The following is a 15429-nucleotide window of genomic DNA, read 5'->3' as shown; positions in this document are numbered from 1 at the left end:
AATCCTCTCTCAGTCTCAACATCTGGATTCATTTCAGTCAAGAGGACAGACGACAGACTCACATCAGTGGAGGCAGACCAGGACCAGGCTGAGCTGTAAAAAAAGTATTTTATCGAAGTATTTTCATTTCACTCTACCTTTCAGGAAATGTACTTTTTACTTCACTATATTTCTAACGAGTACATGAAGGTCCTTTAATTTTTACATGCAAAACAGAACATGTTAAATACGATGCCCTGTTAGAGTAAAGCCCTCATGTGATGATGCTGATTACAGCTGCTCAGGCTGAAGCTCTGCTCTGATGTTTGTGAAGCATGTGAGTCCCTGAATGCCAGAAAAAAGATTTTTCATCTTGTGTCTAAAAAATAATAACTTGCATTAATAAGATAAAAATAGAAAATATATATTTAGCATCTTTCAGTGTCTGAAATAATAATTAAACACTGAAAGGGATCATTTTGTAAGTACTTTTACTTTTGATACTTTTAGAAGCCAGTTTTGCTTGTAATACTTCTACTCAAGTAGAATTTCAGGGCTTCTACATGTAACAGAGTATTTTTACACTGTGATATTGTTACTTTTACTGAACTAAAGGATCTGAGTACTTTTTCCACCACTGAATATGTGTTACCATGTGGTTATTGTGCTGTTTCTAGCATCCAGAGAGCAAACATAAAAGTTTTATTTATAATCAGGGTGAGTCCTCAGCGTGAAGGAGGCCACCCCGGGGCCCTCGGGGAACCCCGTCCGATCAGGACTCCGTGCTCTGCGTGGATCAGACGTGTGAACGGGTTTCATTCAGATCCAGAGTGTCGGTCAGGACGTCAGAGCTCAGCTGCTGCCTTCAGTCAGGCGCTCAGAAATCAGCGCCGCCGGTCAGACTGAACATCTGAACTCCAGTCTGCCTCTCAGAGCTGACAACAAACCAGATGATGCTGTCACATGACCTCACCTGCTTCCAGGTGAAACTGTTTTCAGTCCAGTGATTTACTCTCTTCTTTAACCTGTTAAACTTCTCATCATTACACAGTCTATGTACACTCATTCACACATTATAGAATCGTATTGTGCCATCTGAGCAGTTTAATTGAGTTATTACATTCTTCTATTGCTTCAGTGGAAACTTGAGATGAAGGACAGCTGCTTCTCTTGTGTGATTTATTGCTTTTACTACTTCTGCATATGTAGATACATGAAGGAAAACATCTTCATATGTGAAGAGCTCTGAACCCACGTCTTTCATTATCTAGTAAAGATGCTTGAAAAACAAGTAAGAAAATAGATTTTCAGGTATGCTGTTTGGCTCCATGAATTCTTTTTATTAATATAACTACAAAAAATCATATAAAAGACATGAAAGACAACTTCAGTTTGGTTTTTGGATGAAATTAACACCTGTTTTATTTTTTTTTATTTTACTAAGTTTTATTATCACTTATGTTTATTATTGCACATGATTCATTATGTTCACAGCCTGTGATGTGTCACAATGAGAGAGCCAATCAGCAGACAGATCCATTATCTGAGAGTCACAGTTAAATCTGCTGTGAAGGGAACAAACTTTGATCTGATTTAGATTTTTTAGTCAATAAGAAATGTGTGAAATGCTCGTGGATGCCAGATGTTGGTCGTGGATGCCAGATGTTGGTCGTGGATGCCAGATGTTGGTCGTGGATGCCAGATGTTGGTCGTGGATGCCAGATGTTGGTCGTGGATGCCAGATGTTGGTCACAGAGCCTCATTTGTTTCTCCACTTTGTGTTGGTTAAAGGTTTCCTTCACCGTGTTGCTCACTCAGTCAGACTGTTTTCACATATTTGTCACTTGGTTTTCCTGCCGCTGCCCCGCAGTTTGCTTCAGGATCCAACAGATGCTTCATCCTCCTCCGCCTCCTCCTCACATCCCTCCATCCTGACCTTCCTGCCTGTGGCTGAGAGCAGAAGGAGCAAAGCAAAGAAAAGAGGAGGAGGATCGTTGCTGTACCACGTGTCGGCAGCTGCAGCCTTGTTCACTTTAAGCTTTTCTCTGCTGCCCACCAACTCGGCTCCTCCCAGAACCGAACCTGAAGGAAGAAAGCGGTCCGCCTTCATCTTTGGAAGGACTGAAGATGATGTTGTTGTGTATGTGAGCCCACTCCACTACATCTGAACGAACATTGAACTTTTTACTCTACTACATTTGTCTGGCAGCTTTAGTTACTAGTTACTCATTACATTACAGTGTGTCATATCCTTCCTGTTCAGTGAAAAGCTCGTATCTCCAGATGTGTTGATGTTGAATGTTTGGGATAAACTGAAGGATGAAGTTTTCCTTCATGTCTTCTTTTTCTTTTTCACTGTGTGGTATTAGTACTAAAGGATCTGAATACTTCTTCCACCGCTGATTTGAGTCCCTGCTGATGCCACAAACTGGTCGATGGTCAAATGACTTTGTGTTTTTCTCTCTTTGCTCATCTGCCGCTTTTATTTTTGCAGAATCTGGTCTGATCTCTTCATTCTTCTCGCTCTGCCTTCCAGAACGGCCCCCCACCAGCGCTGATCTGGGCTCTCTCGTCTCATCTGACTCCGCTCTGAAGGTCATGAGGTGCATTTTTAATTTTGAGGCCTTGTTGCAGCGATGATGGATCACCTGAGCGGTGATGTCAGCCGAACCTCCGGGGACGCCGGCGCTGAGGTCGACACACCTCCTGTCTGTCTGCAGGAATATTCCACATCTCCACCTCTAATGTAGTGTGACAGCGTCGTTACCTTCCAGCCGCTGTGGAGACGGTGAACCGGCTTGATGCTGCATCTGTTTCTGGCTGCTGAGGACATTTAACTCCAGTTTGTATAACTCTGACATGCAAACCACACACGTCTTCATCATCCTAATGCACCGCTTCCCAGCCTGGGGGCCCCGACACTGATGTGTCAGTCCGTGAAGAGAAACGTCCTGCAGGTATCAGCAGAAAAGAAGCTGGCTGGATGTTTCTTCTCTCTAATTGAAGATGTGTTTGTGTTCAGGAGGCAGAGCTGATGATGGCAGCCTTCATCAGAAAGCTCACTCAGGATAATGAAAACAATGTGTTCTCTGCTCCAGATCATTAGAGTGTGTCACACCAGACCACCACGCTGGGCTGCTTCATTCCACTGAGCATGTTTTAATCTGTGGCGGCAGAGATGATTCGCTGGCTCCTGACGACATCGGCTCAGCCGTCGTCTCTCTTACATCCTCTGATGATTGAAAATGATCACATGAACCTGCTGGATTCTCTGGATCTGCTCTGTCTCAGGATGTTGCTCTGATTACATTTATTATCTATAATGTTCTCACATATGGATCTCTTCTCTACTCTGAAGGAGCACTAGACCTCCTCATGGATTCCTAAAGAAATCCTAAGCCCACCTGGAACCAACGCAAGATCCACTCCATCTCTGCCGAGTGTTGCATTATGGGAAAAGAGACACTCTACAACTCAGTGAAGGACACCTCCCCAACCTTCTTAAATATCACATAATGTAGAAAGATAGTTTAATTAGCATTCTGTTGTTTAATATTAACTTCCTCTTTCTGTCGCACACTCTGGTTTTTACTGACTGAAGCTCTCTGCTGCCACCTGCTGGTCTTCTTTAGGCATCACAGCAACAAAACAAATTGTATTTCCCTTTCAGTTTTTAATTCTTTACATACGGATACCGTCGGTGTGGTAGCATCATGGGACAGACCCCGTGTGTGCACCACACACAAAAAAACATTATCATTGACACTTCAAGGGCTCCATAATGTCTCTAACAAACAGAGCTTTGTGTGGCGTTTAGGCGGTCTGGGTTAAAACCAGTAAAGTAAAGTAATCTGTTACTGACTAAAACACTTCCTGTTGACATTTGAAAAACAATGTAGACGTGACAGGGACACGATCGGGGGACATGAGGGGCTAAATGCCTGTAGGAGCCCGTTAAACTTAATCCTGATCCAAACACGACGGAGCTGGTCTAAAACTAAGTGCTGGAGCAGCAAAGGACGTGGACAAGCTTAAACCAGATAATAAAACGTAACAGACGAGGAAAAAAGATGAAACCAAAGAAGACAAACAGCCTCTGCTCAGCAGTCCCAGTGTTCAGGGTCAAAGGTCAAACACAGTAAGTGTTCATTTTAGTGCCGAATTTACAAACTCACATTAACATCATCAGATTTCTGTGACGTGTCGGGGTTAGACTGCCCCCTTCTGGACTGTCAGGGTTACATACATGCTGATTTATATCAGACAACTTGAAAGCTAAATTTGAAACAAACAACAAACAAAATGTTTGTCAAAAACCAGATACAGCCAGTTTACTTCTGTGAAACAGCGTCCAATCCAGCGGTTTGAGTTTTGATGGTGGGCGGGGCTTCACATCAGGATCACTGATTGGCTCTTTAAGGCTCAGTGAGCTGATTGGTGCAAACAGGTGTTTAACTTTGTGTTCAGTGTGAGGATTTAGCAGCTTGTTTCGAAGACACGGCGAGGTTTTCTGTAGGCTCACGTGACAGCACATCCCATCATGATGTCATCAATCCTCCAGGCAGCTGAAGCCGTCACTGAGCAGGAAGTGAGGCCGGAGGAGGGACAGGATGGGGCCACGGGGGGCCCCGGCCAGGCAGTACGCCTCGTCCACGCTCACTCCACGGGACCGCAGCGTCCGCAAGGCCTCGCCACAGCTGTCCCTGCCGCCACGCGACGTCACCAGGACGACGCTGAGAGGGCTGCCGAACACGCCGATCCTCTGTTGCATCTCGCCCAGCTGAGCCGAGAAACTCTGCAGAGGAGGAAGTGAATTCTGTGTTTTTATGTTCCCGCAGGTGTAAAGAGGTAAAGAAGACGCATCAGCAGGATGTCGGTGTGAGCACCTGAGCGGCCCGTCGGCTCAGCGGCGTCGGGCCGGCGTCCGGCCGGATGACGGCGTCCCCGCAGAACATCACTCTGAGCTGCTCTGACGGACAGAACGCGATCTGCCGGTCCAGCAGGGCTGACAGGACACCTGGACCAATGACAAGGAGGATTCACACACTCACCTGGACGCCTAATCAATCATGACCTAAACACACCGAATCCTGGTGAAACCGTGAGCTGTCACGAGGAAACCACACGAGCTGAAATCTAACTGATGGACTGTCACAACATACAACCTCTTGTCTAGCGCCACCATGAGGTCAAAATCTTAATTTGCCCAATGTGTTGGTTTAGGACCGGGCACCCGCAAGACTGACGACATTCCCATCAGCCTCGGCGGTTCCTCAGTGCTACGAAGCAAATGTTAGCATGCTTACAAGCTATATTAAGATGGTGAACAAGGTAAACATTATACCTGCTTAAACATCAGCATGTTAGCATTGTCATTGTGAGCATGTTAGCATGCTGATATTAGCATTTAGCTCAAAGTGCTTTGCCTGAGCACCGTCCCACAGAGCAGCTAGCATGGCTGCAGATGTGTCTTCAATAGCTCTTATTCTAAACGTGAGATGAGCATTCTGGAGGCCTCACTGCTGGATGATTCCTAAACTGTGGATAAACTGTTATCTTTTATTTTATTCATATTTGTTTTTGCACACCACTGTCCACAGGCAGCAATTCAAATGGTTTGCCTATTTAGCGAAGTGTTTTCTGCATTATTCCAGTCTCAAAAATGTCAAACTCTTACGTCCTGATAAGATGTCTTATCGCATTTCCTCTTGAACAAAGTCAGAGTTTTCAGGCTCAAAGATCTGACAGACTGTGATCAACAGAAAAACTTCCTCAGAACCTCAAACCTCTGGAGGTTCACATCAATCTCACACCAGCCGTAATAAATGGCAGAGAAGAAGAAACTTCCTGACCTCCCTGTGACGCCTGCGGTGCCTCGTTTCCGTTGGTCGTCAGGAAGAGCTGCACATTATTATTCTGTAAACTTTCAATAAAATCCTCCTCGCTGGAAAAACAGAACCTGCTGACCTCCAGACCTGCAACAGAGCGGCCATGACACCGTGACAGGAAGCCAACACTGACATCAACACGAACTCAAACACTGATCAGCGGCTGACTGTGATCCGCCTGCTGAGGGTGGGGGTGGATTACCGTAATGTCTGGTGCTGCTGATGATGCGGGAGCTCTGCTGCTGTTGCTGGCTGTCTGTGGTGATCAGGACGACATCAAACAGCAGCGACTCAGCAGGATTTGCCTCCAGCAGACGTCCATTCACTTTCTGGAGTGCCTGAAGATTAAAACACGCACATGAATTCAGATTATTTGACATTTCCTCTCAAAGCTTCAGTCTGTAGCTCTCAGCTCCTGGTCAACTGGATCTTACTGACAACCTAAATCTTTAACAAATGGCTCAAACACATAAATACATATACATGTTTCATTGTGAAAATGTTCTGTAATCTCCTGCTGGTCACTGTAGGTTTAAGCAGACGTTACTCAAACAGGAGGAAAATGTGCATTTGTTGGGACTATTTTCAGCGGTGGATTAATACACTGCACACTTCGGTGCTGGAGTGAGTATTTGTGTCAGCAGAATGGTATATTTCATTCTCACCTGCAGCAGAGGGAAGGCCACGCCCTCTCCGTACACGTCATCACCATCATCAGGTCCAGGTTCAAACACTGCGCGAGACGTTACCGCAACAACCACCGCACGATCAGCGTCTTTCTGCAAAGGAGACAGAACCTGGGTCCTCATCTGCACCTCATTTTATCTGACATTTAAATCAGACAGGACAATCCGGTCTGCAGAGGGTCCACAGCAGTGCATCACACACAGAACAACACCGAACCGACAGGCAGACAGCACAGAACCTGTATGCAATCACCAGAAGACCTAAACAGAACCAACATGGAGCCCTGCGCTCAGAATGATTAAAACAACAGAATCCGAATGGAAATCTGGCCTTTAACCTCATACACACATACACTTCAGTGTTCTTGCACAGATATTTGCATGAAAAAAACATATTATTGTATGTTCACCATGTACTCAATGTCTTAAAAGAATCGTTTTGCTTGTTTCTTGCAACCAAGTCTTTGCAGACAACGCCCCAATTTTAGCCTCACTTTCTTACGGCCGAATATTAATTATTAAATATGCATTTTTAACATTACGTAGCAAACCGGCAAAGGTACGGCTCAGTTATACAAGGACATACGCTGTAGTTCAAATCATTAGGTCCAACTCAATGATTCGGCCCACATTTCATTCACTAAACAGCAGTTTTTCCACATAACTCGAACTTTTAAAATCCGCTTATCACTTTCTGTCTCCAACTCTGGCGTGACTTAAGTGCAACAGTGCACGATAAATGATTCATGATCTGAATTTACCAGAAGACAATGACGTCTCGAATCGTTATTATGGAGATTTACGCGATGTTCAAGCTGAAAATGAGAAACGTGACACTAAAATACGCGATTATTAAAAAGCAATCTGGTGGAAATCTGTGAGAAATCGCACAAAGCACGGTTAGATAATTCCAATGTTTGTCAGGGCTGGGCGACAGTGTTCCTGCAAGTCTGTGGTCTCACCTGGCTCACTGTCTGTCAGAATGAGTGACAGCTGAACAACTTGTCTCAGGTGAGTCTTACCTGCTTCACGTCGGTGTTCTGGATGGTGGAGACCATGTCCGCCTGCAGGTTATAAACAGCTTCAGGAGGTGAATGTACGGACCTGTTCACCGCCACAACACGTTAACTGACACCGCTTTCACAATAATGTAGCTTAAAAGTTCCTCCAGGAACAGAGAACTGTCTGTTTGGGTTCCGCCTGCTTGAACCCTGACGTTCGCTTTAAGAGCGCAACGTGATGACGTCACTTCCTGGTTTGTGAAGCGCTGGCCGCCCCGCCCATAGCAGTGATTACTGTGTCAGGTGGAGAAACACGGTCCGGCTTTAGCCCCCAAACCCCCCACATCTGAACAAACTGTCGGGGACAGAGGAGGAAAGCTTGTCTCGAGTCCGGGAGGAGCCTGGTCCGGTTTAGAGCGGATTTGAGACGGTTTCGAGCCGGTTCGTAACGGGCGTGGACCGCTGGGAAAGCGAGAAGAAAGGAAAGTTTGCTTCAGCTTCGGTTCACGGTAAGAAACTCTTCCTTCCCCCTACATGACGGCCCTCTGAGGTGTCCAGGTGTGTGATTCACCTTGAGGTCCACAGAGAAGCAGCTGATTGGCTGCAGAGACTCTCTCTGTTCTCTGAAGCAGAACAGTTTTTGTCAGTAAACTATTCGTCAGATTCAGTCAGTCAGTACTCAGTCATCCAGTCAGAAAACTCTCACCTGTACATGCAGTGTTGGCGTGTGTGCAGGTAAAGAATGAGACAGTAATCTGCAGAAGCAGTCAGACCAGTCCCTGTCTTTTTCTGTCTTTGTCTGTCTGTCTGTCTGTCTGGAAGCAGCCTGTGATTGAACCTGATGTTTCAGTCAGTCAGTCAGCAGATACACAATCAGGCCATGATCATTAGAGGCCATCAGACCAGTCAGACAGCTCAGCAGCAGGGATCCGGCTCAGCGTCAGTCCTCAGTCAGCTGTCCACAGAGGTCCAGACCGGGCTCAGACCGGGCCAGACCCGGCTCAGACCGGGCTCAGACCCGGCTCAGACCGGGCTCAGTCCCGGTCCAGACCGGGCTCAGACCGGGCTCAGTCCCGGTCCAGACCGGGCTCAGACCGGGCTCAGACCCGGCTCAGACCGGGCTCAGACCGGGCTCAGACCCGGCTCAGACCCAGCTCAGACCCGGCTCAGACCCGGCTCAGACCCAGCTCAGACCCAGCTCAGAGCTCCACCTAGTAGCCCCTCCAGACCTCACTAATTAACACATCACACCCTGTTTGTTTCATGTGCATAAAACTGAATGTCAAAACCTTTTTTTCTGTCATTTTACATTCAAGGTGATAAATGAAGTTGTGTTTAAGATGTGAACATCCACCCACCACTGACAAATAACTGTATTAATAACAAAAAGTATTAATAAATAACTATTTTATCAGTGTTTGTCTGGTGGCTGATTCCCCACCGAATGATTAACCTCTGGGGGTGTGTGTGTATTTATATAAATAACTATGTCAGTGCCTGTTGTTTTATTCTGTTTTATTCTATTCTGAATGAAAATAATTCTATAACAAACACGCCTGTTTGTTCACTATTCCTCCACGTGAGACAGAGACTGGTATCGATCTTTACGTCCAACTTCCCCACTGAAAAATGTCAAAGTCTTCCTTTAAAGAAGGAGCTGTTTGTGTTGACTGACAGCTGTCTCAGCCTGTCACACTGCGCTGCTGCAGCTTGCATGTCCCGCCTCTGCCTCTTTGATCGAATTAGATCCAGAATCTGAGTCCAGGTTTTAGAGACCGACCCTACAGTCATGTTTTCTGGTCTCCATGTCAGTCTGGAGAGCCGAGGATTAAACATGAAGCGGGGAAACATTAAGCAGATGATGAAGCATTTCCTCCTCCTCCTCCCTAAACAAACAGCTTGTGATGTCCCAGTGGAGCATCTGATTGGCTGTTAGTGTTAGTCTTGATGGGAGCGGGCTGCAGTGTTGAGTGGTGACTCTCCCTGCATAAAGTTTATGATCACTACGTGTTGAAGGAGCCACATGCAGGTCAGTCAGAGGACACGTTTCTGCCTTTCATCAAACTTCAACTTCAGCTTCAGCTTCAGCTGCAGAGGATCTGTCTCGTCGCTGTCAGACCTCTGCTGTCGCCTCTGTCCAGGTTCAATGAACGGCAGCTTTAATGTGTCAGATGTTAGATGTCGATTCAAAAACTCCTCATTAGACTCATTTTGATTGTTGGGTCAGTTGGTCTGTGTCGCTTGACGGCCCCTGACTCTTCCTCACGATTCACGTTTGTGCTGAAATGTCTCAAAAGTGACTGGATGGATAATTATGAAATCTTCTAAACATCGGTGTGTTATCATCAGGGTTTCCGTGAGCTGGGTCACATGTCCTGGAAGATTTTACCTGTCACCTGTCGAATGGGAGGAACTCTGTTCAAATACTATCCGTGTGTATTGACCCTGTTTTCCATGTTTTTGTGTCTTCAGTGAGTGAGTCTCAGTACCGGCGGCGGCAGTGAGTCATATTGATCCAGTACTAAAACAACAACGCTGCGACGTCGACGTGCGTCCACGTGTGTCACTCTGTGTGACAACATTATAGAAATGATCCATAAAGAGACAGAGCTTTTTGTTAAACAGTAAAATCCTTTTTGTTTAGGCAGAAATAACTGCTGTACTGCTCTTTCCATAGCCACCAGACTCCATTTACAAAAAACAGAATTTTATCGTCGTAAAACACACTTTATATAAAGAATGATGGAGAGAAGCGGTGGGAGAAAACGTCAACGGGTAGTTACCAGAAAACGGAAACGCTGGTTATCATTGTCATTAACTTTGCAGTTACTTGATCTTAAATTACTGAACAAATTCAAACTGTGATAGGGCTGGAGGAAAAGTCAAGGGAACAATAATAATAATCCTTTTTTAATCCCACTGCAGGCAGGTTTGAAGTGTCACAGCAGCGAAGGGGATCGTGCATCAGTAAAGAAAAGAAAAGATATGAAACAGTAAACAATGTGAACTTATTATTGCTGCTCATCCTCTGGGCACCAAATCCCACGACGAATCAGCCGGTAGTTGTTCATGCTGTTAAAAAAATAATACAAATGTCAAAGGCACGAAAATAAACGTCAGGGGATCGCTGAAGTCATCTGGGGACCGTGAATTCAGACTTTGATAGCAGTCCTGCTCTGGTTGTCTGCACTGAAGACTGAAGTCAGAACTGTGGAAACACGTGTTGGTTTTTTATTGATTGTTCTGTGCATCGCGTCTCGGTGCTCCTCTTCTCTTCCAGTCTCTGCAGCGCGGTCGTCGGTCATGTTCAGGTAGAGACCGGCTTCGCGGCGCCCACCATGCGGAAGCATCTGGACAGGATCCGGTTCCGGGGCCAGAGACGGGACGAGTTCCTGGATCTGTCCGAGTCGCCCAACACGTCCGACACCGAGTGCACCGAGGAGGTCGTGATTAAACCTCGCGCCTCCGTCAGAGAGTCCGAGGAGCTGAGGGAGGCGGAGGGAGAGCAGCAGAGTGAGGCGCAGGTACACAAACACACCTGTCTGATCTGTGATGGAGAACATCTGATAATACATCGACCTGATCCTGGTTTGACTGAACCCGAACTCTGTTTGGCAGAACTGTGGGTTTGTTACCGACCTGCTGATTGGCTGAGGGCTCATGCTGCTGCAGGACTCTGAACAGGCTCTGTGAATCTGTGATGAAGCTGTTGACTTAAATGTTCCTAAAACTGATCAGAATAGTGCACAAAACCACCAAAATAAGATCCCGGCTGTAAAAGACAACAGGAATGTGCTTAAAGAGCTGCAGGTCCTCCGGAGACCTTCAGGCTGATCCCCAGTGTTCCTGTTAATTCAGCCTCTTTCCTGCTGATCTTCTCTTTGGGCATCATCACAACAGACATGAAGTTGTGGGAGTTTAACTAAGTGAGAGTCGGTGAGGGGGCTTTGAAGCCTCACACACTTGATTCTCGTAAATAGTCTATTACAGTGATTACATTATTGTTTGGTATCAGCTGGAAATGTCCTCATACGTATGATTGTGTCTTCCGCGCATTTTCACCTTATTTCTCAATTATTCTTCCTTCTTCTGGTCCCACTAATGCACCGATCACATAGTTTAGCTGCAAAACTGCAGAAACGGCGTGCTTCACAAGCTTCAGTTTAATCCGCCCATCAATACTTTTTGTAGTGTAAAGTGTGAACGTAGGAGGAACCAGGATAGAACCCTGTGGTGCCTCACATAGATATAAAACCATGACGCAGGCCCCCGTCATGCATATTTATTAAAGATGGTTACCTGCTTCAAAGATTTTGATTGACTTCATCATCTTTTCTGTGCCATCTGCTCTGTGTGTTTGTCTCTCAGGCTGGTCCGGGATCATTTTCTGCAGCTCTCCAAGACGACGCAAAGACAGATCTCAACGAGGTCAAAGGTCACCTAGAGATCGCCTTGTTAGAGAAGCACTTCTTACGTGAGTATTCTGACCTGACCCGCAGCCTGTGTGGGTTTGTGACGGCGTTAAGATAAATTACCTGTTTCTGGGTGTAGAATGAAATCTGTGAATTTTATCTTCATATTTCTGAAGTTCAGTTTTCTTTGTGAGATTTAATCTAAAAAACAACCACCGAGAATCAAACCGACCAATCAGACCCCGAGTGAGCTTATTGCTCAGGTATCTCTACCTTCCCTTCACTGTCGCACCGGCGTGTTTCAGCCAGGTGACCTTTCAGTCTGTGCAGGGAGACCACGTGCTGATTGGCTGTTGGGTCGGTGTGGCTTCTCACATCAGTTTCCACAGCACAACAGCATTCTGGGTAATCCATCGATATCTGCCTGTCTGCTTTATGTAACACACATACACACAGCTATTAATAACCATGCTGACCTGACCTGATCTGAAACACACGCACGCACGCACGCACACACACACACACACACACAGCATATTTCCATCACTGTTGGGGGACGTTGCTCAGTCTGCAATCAGGACCTCGTGTCCCTTCGATGAAGAGTGAACAGTACTTATATGAATTAAACATCGTAACGTGTCGTCAGGCTCTGCTCAGTCAACGATCGACGTTTTAAAACAGGAAGTAGGAGGTGATGAAATGAAAACGTATCAGTGAGAGAAGGAGGCGAGTGTTCGACTAACGATAAGTCTGAAAAGCCATCGCTGGCTGTTAAACTTCATGAGCTCTGCAGCCATTAAAGGACAGATCTTAAACCCACATTCAGACGTCTGTATGAACTGTGGATCAGCTCTGTCCTTCGTCTCAATACTGGCTGTGAAGTGATGCCTTTATAATGATGGGTGACACATCGTAAAAGCCCTGTTTGACCGAGCGTCTGCTGCTCAGTGACAGTGATGTTCTGTGTTTTGATTGGGCAGCAGCAGGGTGGAACTACCCCCCCTGTGGCTACACTCTCTGTAATCTCATCACACAGCTGAATAAAGCAGGCTGCCGCTTAAAATGAAGGAAATGGTGTAAATGTTGTTTATTGGCCCAGGCCTGATAATCAGGCTTTGAAGCTGACTGTTTCTCCTCATTGGTCTGTTTGTTCTCTGCAGGTAAACAGGTGTTTAACTCCTGTGTTGTTTCCCTGACTGTGGTTTATGTGCATGTGCACATGTGCATACGGATCTTATTGTTTTAGGACGCACTGAAACACTGAAGCTACGCTTTAAAGGGCCAGTTCACCCCAAAATCACACTTTTCTCTCTCAGCTTCAGTGCTGTTTGTGCATCCAGGTTGTTTCGGTGTGAGTTGCAGATTGCTGCAGAGATGCACGGCCTCTCGTCCGTGAGTAGATGCAGGCTGCCTCCGGCGGAGGGATACAGCTGGTGTGTGTGGTTAGAAAATCGATAAAAAATAGTTCCTACGTGAAAGAGCTCACAACGAGATCTGAGGATTATCTTGAGAAAGCACGTCATGAATTTTGGAGATGCTGCTGTTGATTCTTCCTGCTTTGAGCAACAGCTGAGTTCCGTTTAGTTCCATTGTAGCTCCAGAACGATCAGGTTAGGTGACGGTGAAACACCCCCTGCTCGGTCGGTGTCCTCTCAGACGCTGATCATGTGACTCTTCTTCTGCTTCAGAGGAGGAGCTCAGGAAACTGAAAGAGGAGTCCAATGTGGACTCACTGCGACAGGAGCTGGAGAGGGAGCGCAGCAGGTGCAGCGAGCTGGAGCAGAAGATCAACGAAGTCCTCAGATCCAGGTGTTTTGTTTTTTTAATAAAAACTTTATTTAATGAGCTGGTTTGAAGCAGCAGACAGAGCAGCTCGTTCCTGCGGTGTGATGCTAACACTGACTGGTTGTTTCTGTCCGCTGGTCACTTCACAGCTTTGAAGACTCACCTTCTCAGACACCTAAAGCCCCGCCTCCTGTGGTGAGCACGACAGGTGAGTTCAGTCTCTGCTGCATGCTCTGCAGGGAAAGCTACAGGTGGAAGAAACAGAGGTCAGTAGAGTAAAGTGGGAGGGGCTGCTGGTCTCTTTTCTTTAATCTCCTCAATGTTACGTAGCGTACACTCAGTGGCCACTTTATTAGGTACACCTGTACAGTCTGATGCAGTCCAGTCAACAGCTGTGCCACATGTTCTCCCTTTATGAAGCTTGTAAAGGTCCGTTTGGTAAAACTTCAGTGAGGCGTATGTTAATTACTGAGATCTAAAATACCCATGAGCCTCAGCCACAGCAAGGCTTCGTTGGAACAAGACCTGTGAATATAGTTGCTGTCGTGTTGTCATTTCACCGCTAGTGATGCACATAAACTAAAAGACACAGAAGCTCTGTGATTGGATGTTTCTTTCTGAAATGCACCTGGGATACACTTCTCACCTGTCCACAGGTCGTTCATCCTTTGTCCTGATGATTCAGGGGGAGTGTTCACGATAATGCCTGCATCATTTTATTAATAGGATAAAAAATAGTTTGAGTCGTGATCATGTTATTATTCTGACTTGATGTAATGATGTCATTTATTTTTTACTTTATCAGGTTTTATTTTCCATCTTATATCAGGCGTTCTCTTTCTTCTGTTTTCATCCTCATTCTTATGAGTAGTCGTAGTAACATTAGTAGTTGTAGTGGTAGATGATTATGTTTGAGCATCACTACTCTCTGTGATGTTAGAAAAGACTGTTTCCCTCTCAGGGCAGATCTCAGGTATCGCTCCACTCTCAGGGTTTTGGTTGTATATGTCTGATTCTGTCTCAGATTTTCATACTGGACAAAGTTTGGTCCAAACCTCAGTGTATAAACTGAATAACTGTGGTCAAATGTGGACGAACGTGTTGTTACGTCTTTTCCTGCCCTCAGACAAACAGAGAGACACTCTGACCGACAGCTTCCTGAAATGGCTCTACGATCGCTTCGGCGTTTATATCGAGGACTTCCGCTTCCAGCCGGAGGAGCAGACGGTGGAGACGGAGGAGCCGCTGAGCGCCAAGAGGTGAGGAGGACAAATCGATCCGCAGCCTGTGTGTGCAGAGACCGTCCAGGACACGTCCAGCCGACACACACTGGACGTTCTGATCGAGCTGCGTTCGTCTTTTAAATATCTGGTCTCTGATCCGCAGGTTGACAGAAAACATGAGACGTCTCAGTGAGTACTCCCTTCTGACCCCCTCACCCAGCACATCACATCACATCATCACATTCACAGCTGTGATACATCACATGTACCAAACCAGGAAGAACAGACCCTGGCCAGAAGGATAGGGGCGTCCACAGACTTTTGGCCACATAGTGCCTTTAGTGAAAGCTTGCATTATGGAACAGTTTGTTTAAAAACCACAGAAGCAACTGCGCTGAGGTTTCTCTGCCATGATAAATTCTCAGCCTGTGATTGGTCGTTGGCCTGTGTTTCCA

General features: G+C 46.1%; 2 protein-coding genes across 2 annotated transcripts in view; one reads left to right on the top strand and one right to left on the bottom strand.

Moving 5' to 3' along the window:
* Positions 1-1375: 1375 nt before the first annotated feature.
* Positions 1376-7785, bottom strand: LOC121607428 (cytosolic 5'-nucleotidase 1A). Its single transcript, XM_041938211.1, has 6 exons — positions 7576-7785; positions 6533-6646; positions 6070-6205; positions 5832-5954; positions 4866-4996; positions 1376-4774 (listed from the first exon to the last, which is right to left on the bottom strand). Exons 1-6 carry the CDS (start codon positions 7609-7611, stop codon positions 4529-4531), a joined length of 786 nt encoding a protein of 261 aa, XP_041794145.1. The 5' UTR covers positions 7612-7785; the 3' UTR covers positions 1376-4528.
* Positions 7786-7824: 39 nt separating this feature from the next.
* Positions 7825-15429, top strand: part of LOC121607426 (GRAM domain-containing protein 4-like) — a 16111-nt gene continuing 8506 nt past the window's right edge. The window contains exons 1-7 of the mRNA XM_041938209.1: positions 7825-8063; positions 10835-11078; positions 11923-12028; positions 13655-13775; positions 13901-13959; positions 14878-15010; positions 15138-15163. Of these exons, the coding sequence (XP_041794143.1) occupies positions 10893-11078; positions 11923-12028; positions 13655-13775; positions 13901-13959; positions 14878-15010; positions 15138-15163 (631 nt within the window). The 5' untranslated portion in view covers positions 7825-8063; positions 10835-10892. The remainder of the gene's footprint in view (positions 8064-10834; positions 11079-11922; positions 12029-13654; positions 13776-13900; positions 13960-14877; positions 15011-15137; positions 15164-15429) is intronic.

This window comes from Chelmon rostratus, chromosome 6 (genome assembly GCF_017976325.1).
Source record: "Chelmon rostratus isolate fCheRos1 chromosome 6, fCheRos1.pri, whole genome shotgun sequence".
In the NCBI taxonomy this organism is placed as follows: Eukaryota; Metazoa; Chordata; class Actinopteri; order Chaetodontiformes; family Chaetodontidae; genus Chelmon; species Chelmon rostratus.
Note: the sequence above shows the minus strand (reverse complement) of the source record. Positions and strands in the feature narration are given on the sequence as shown.

What these genes read in the sequence shown, in the direction of transcription:
- LOC121607428 (XM_041938211.1), bottom strand. Translation starts at nt 7,611, where the DNA reads ATGGTCTCCACCATCCAGAACACCGACGTGAAGCAG. An exon ending in TGGCCTTCCCTCTGCTGCAG is followed by an intron (nt 6,206 to 6,532) that starts GTGAGAATGAAA and finishes TTTAATCTTCAG; the next exon opens with GCACTCCAGAAAGTGAATGG. An exon ending in ACCGCAGGCGTCACAGGGAG is followed by an intron (nt 4,997 to 5,831) that starts GTCAGGAAGTTT and finishes TCATTGGTCCAG; the next exon opens with GTGTCCTGTCAGCCCTGCTG.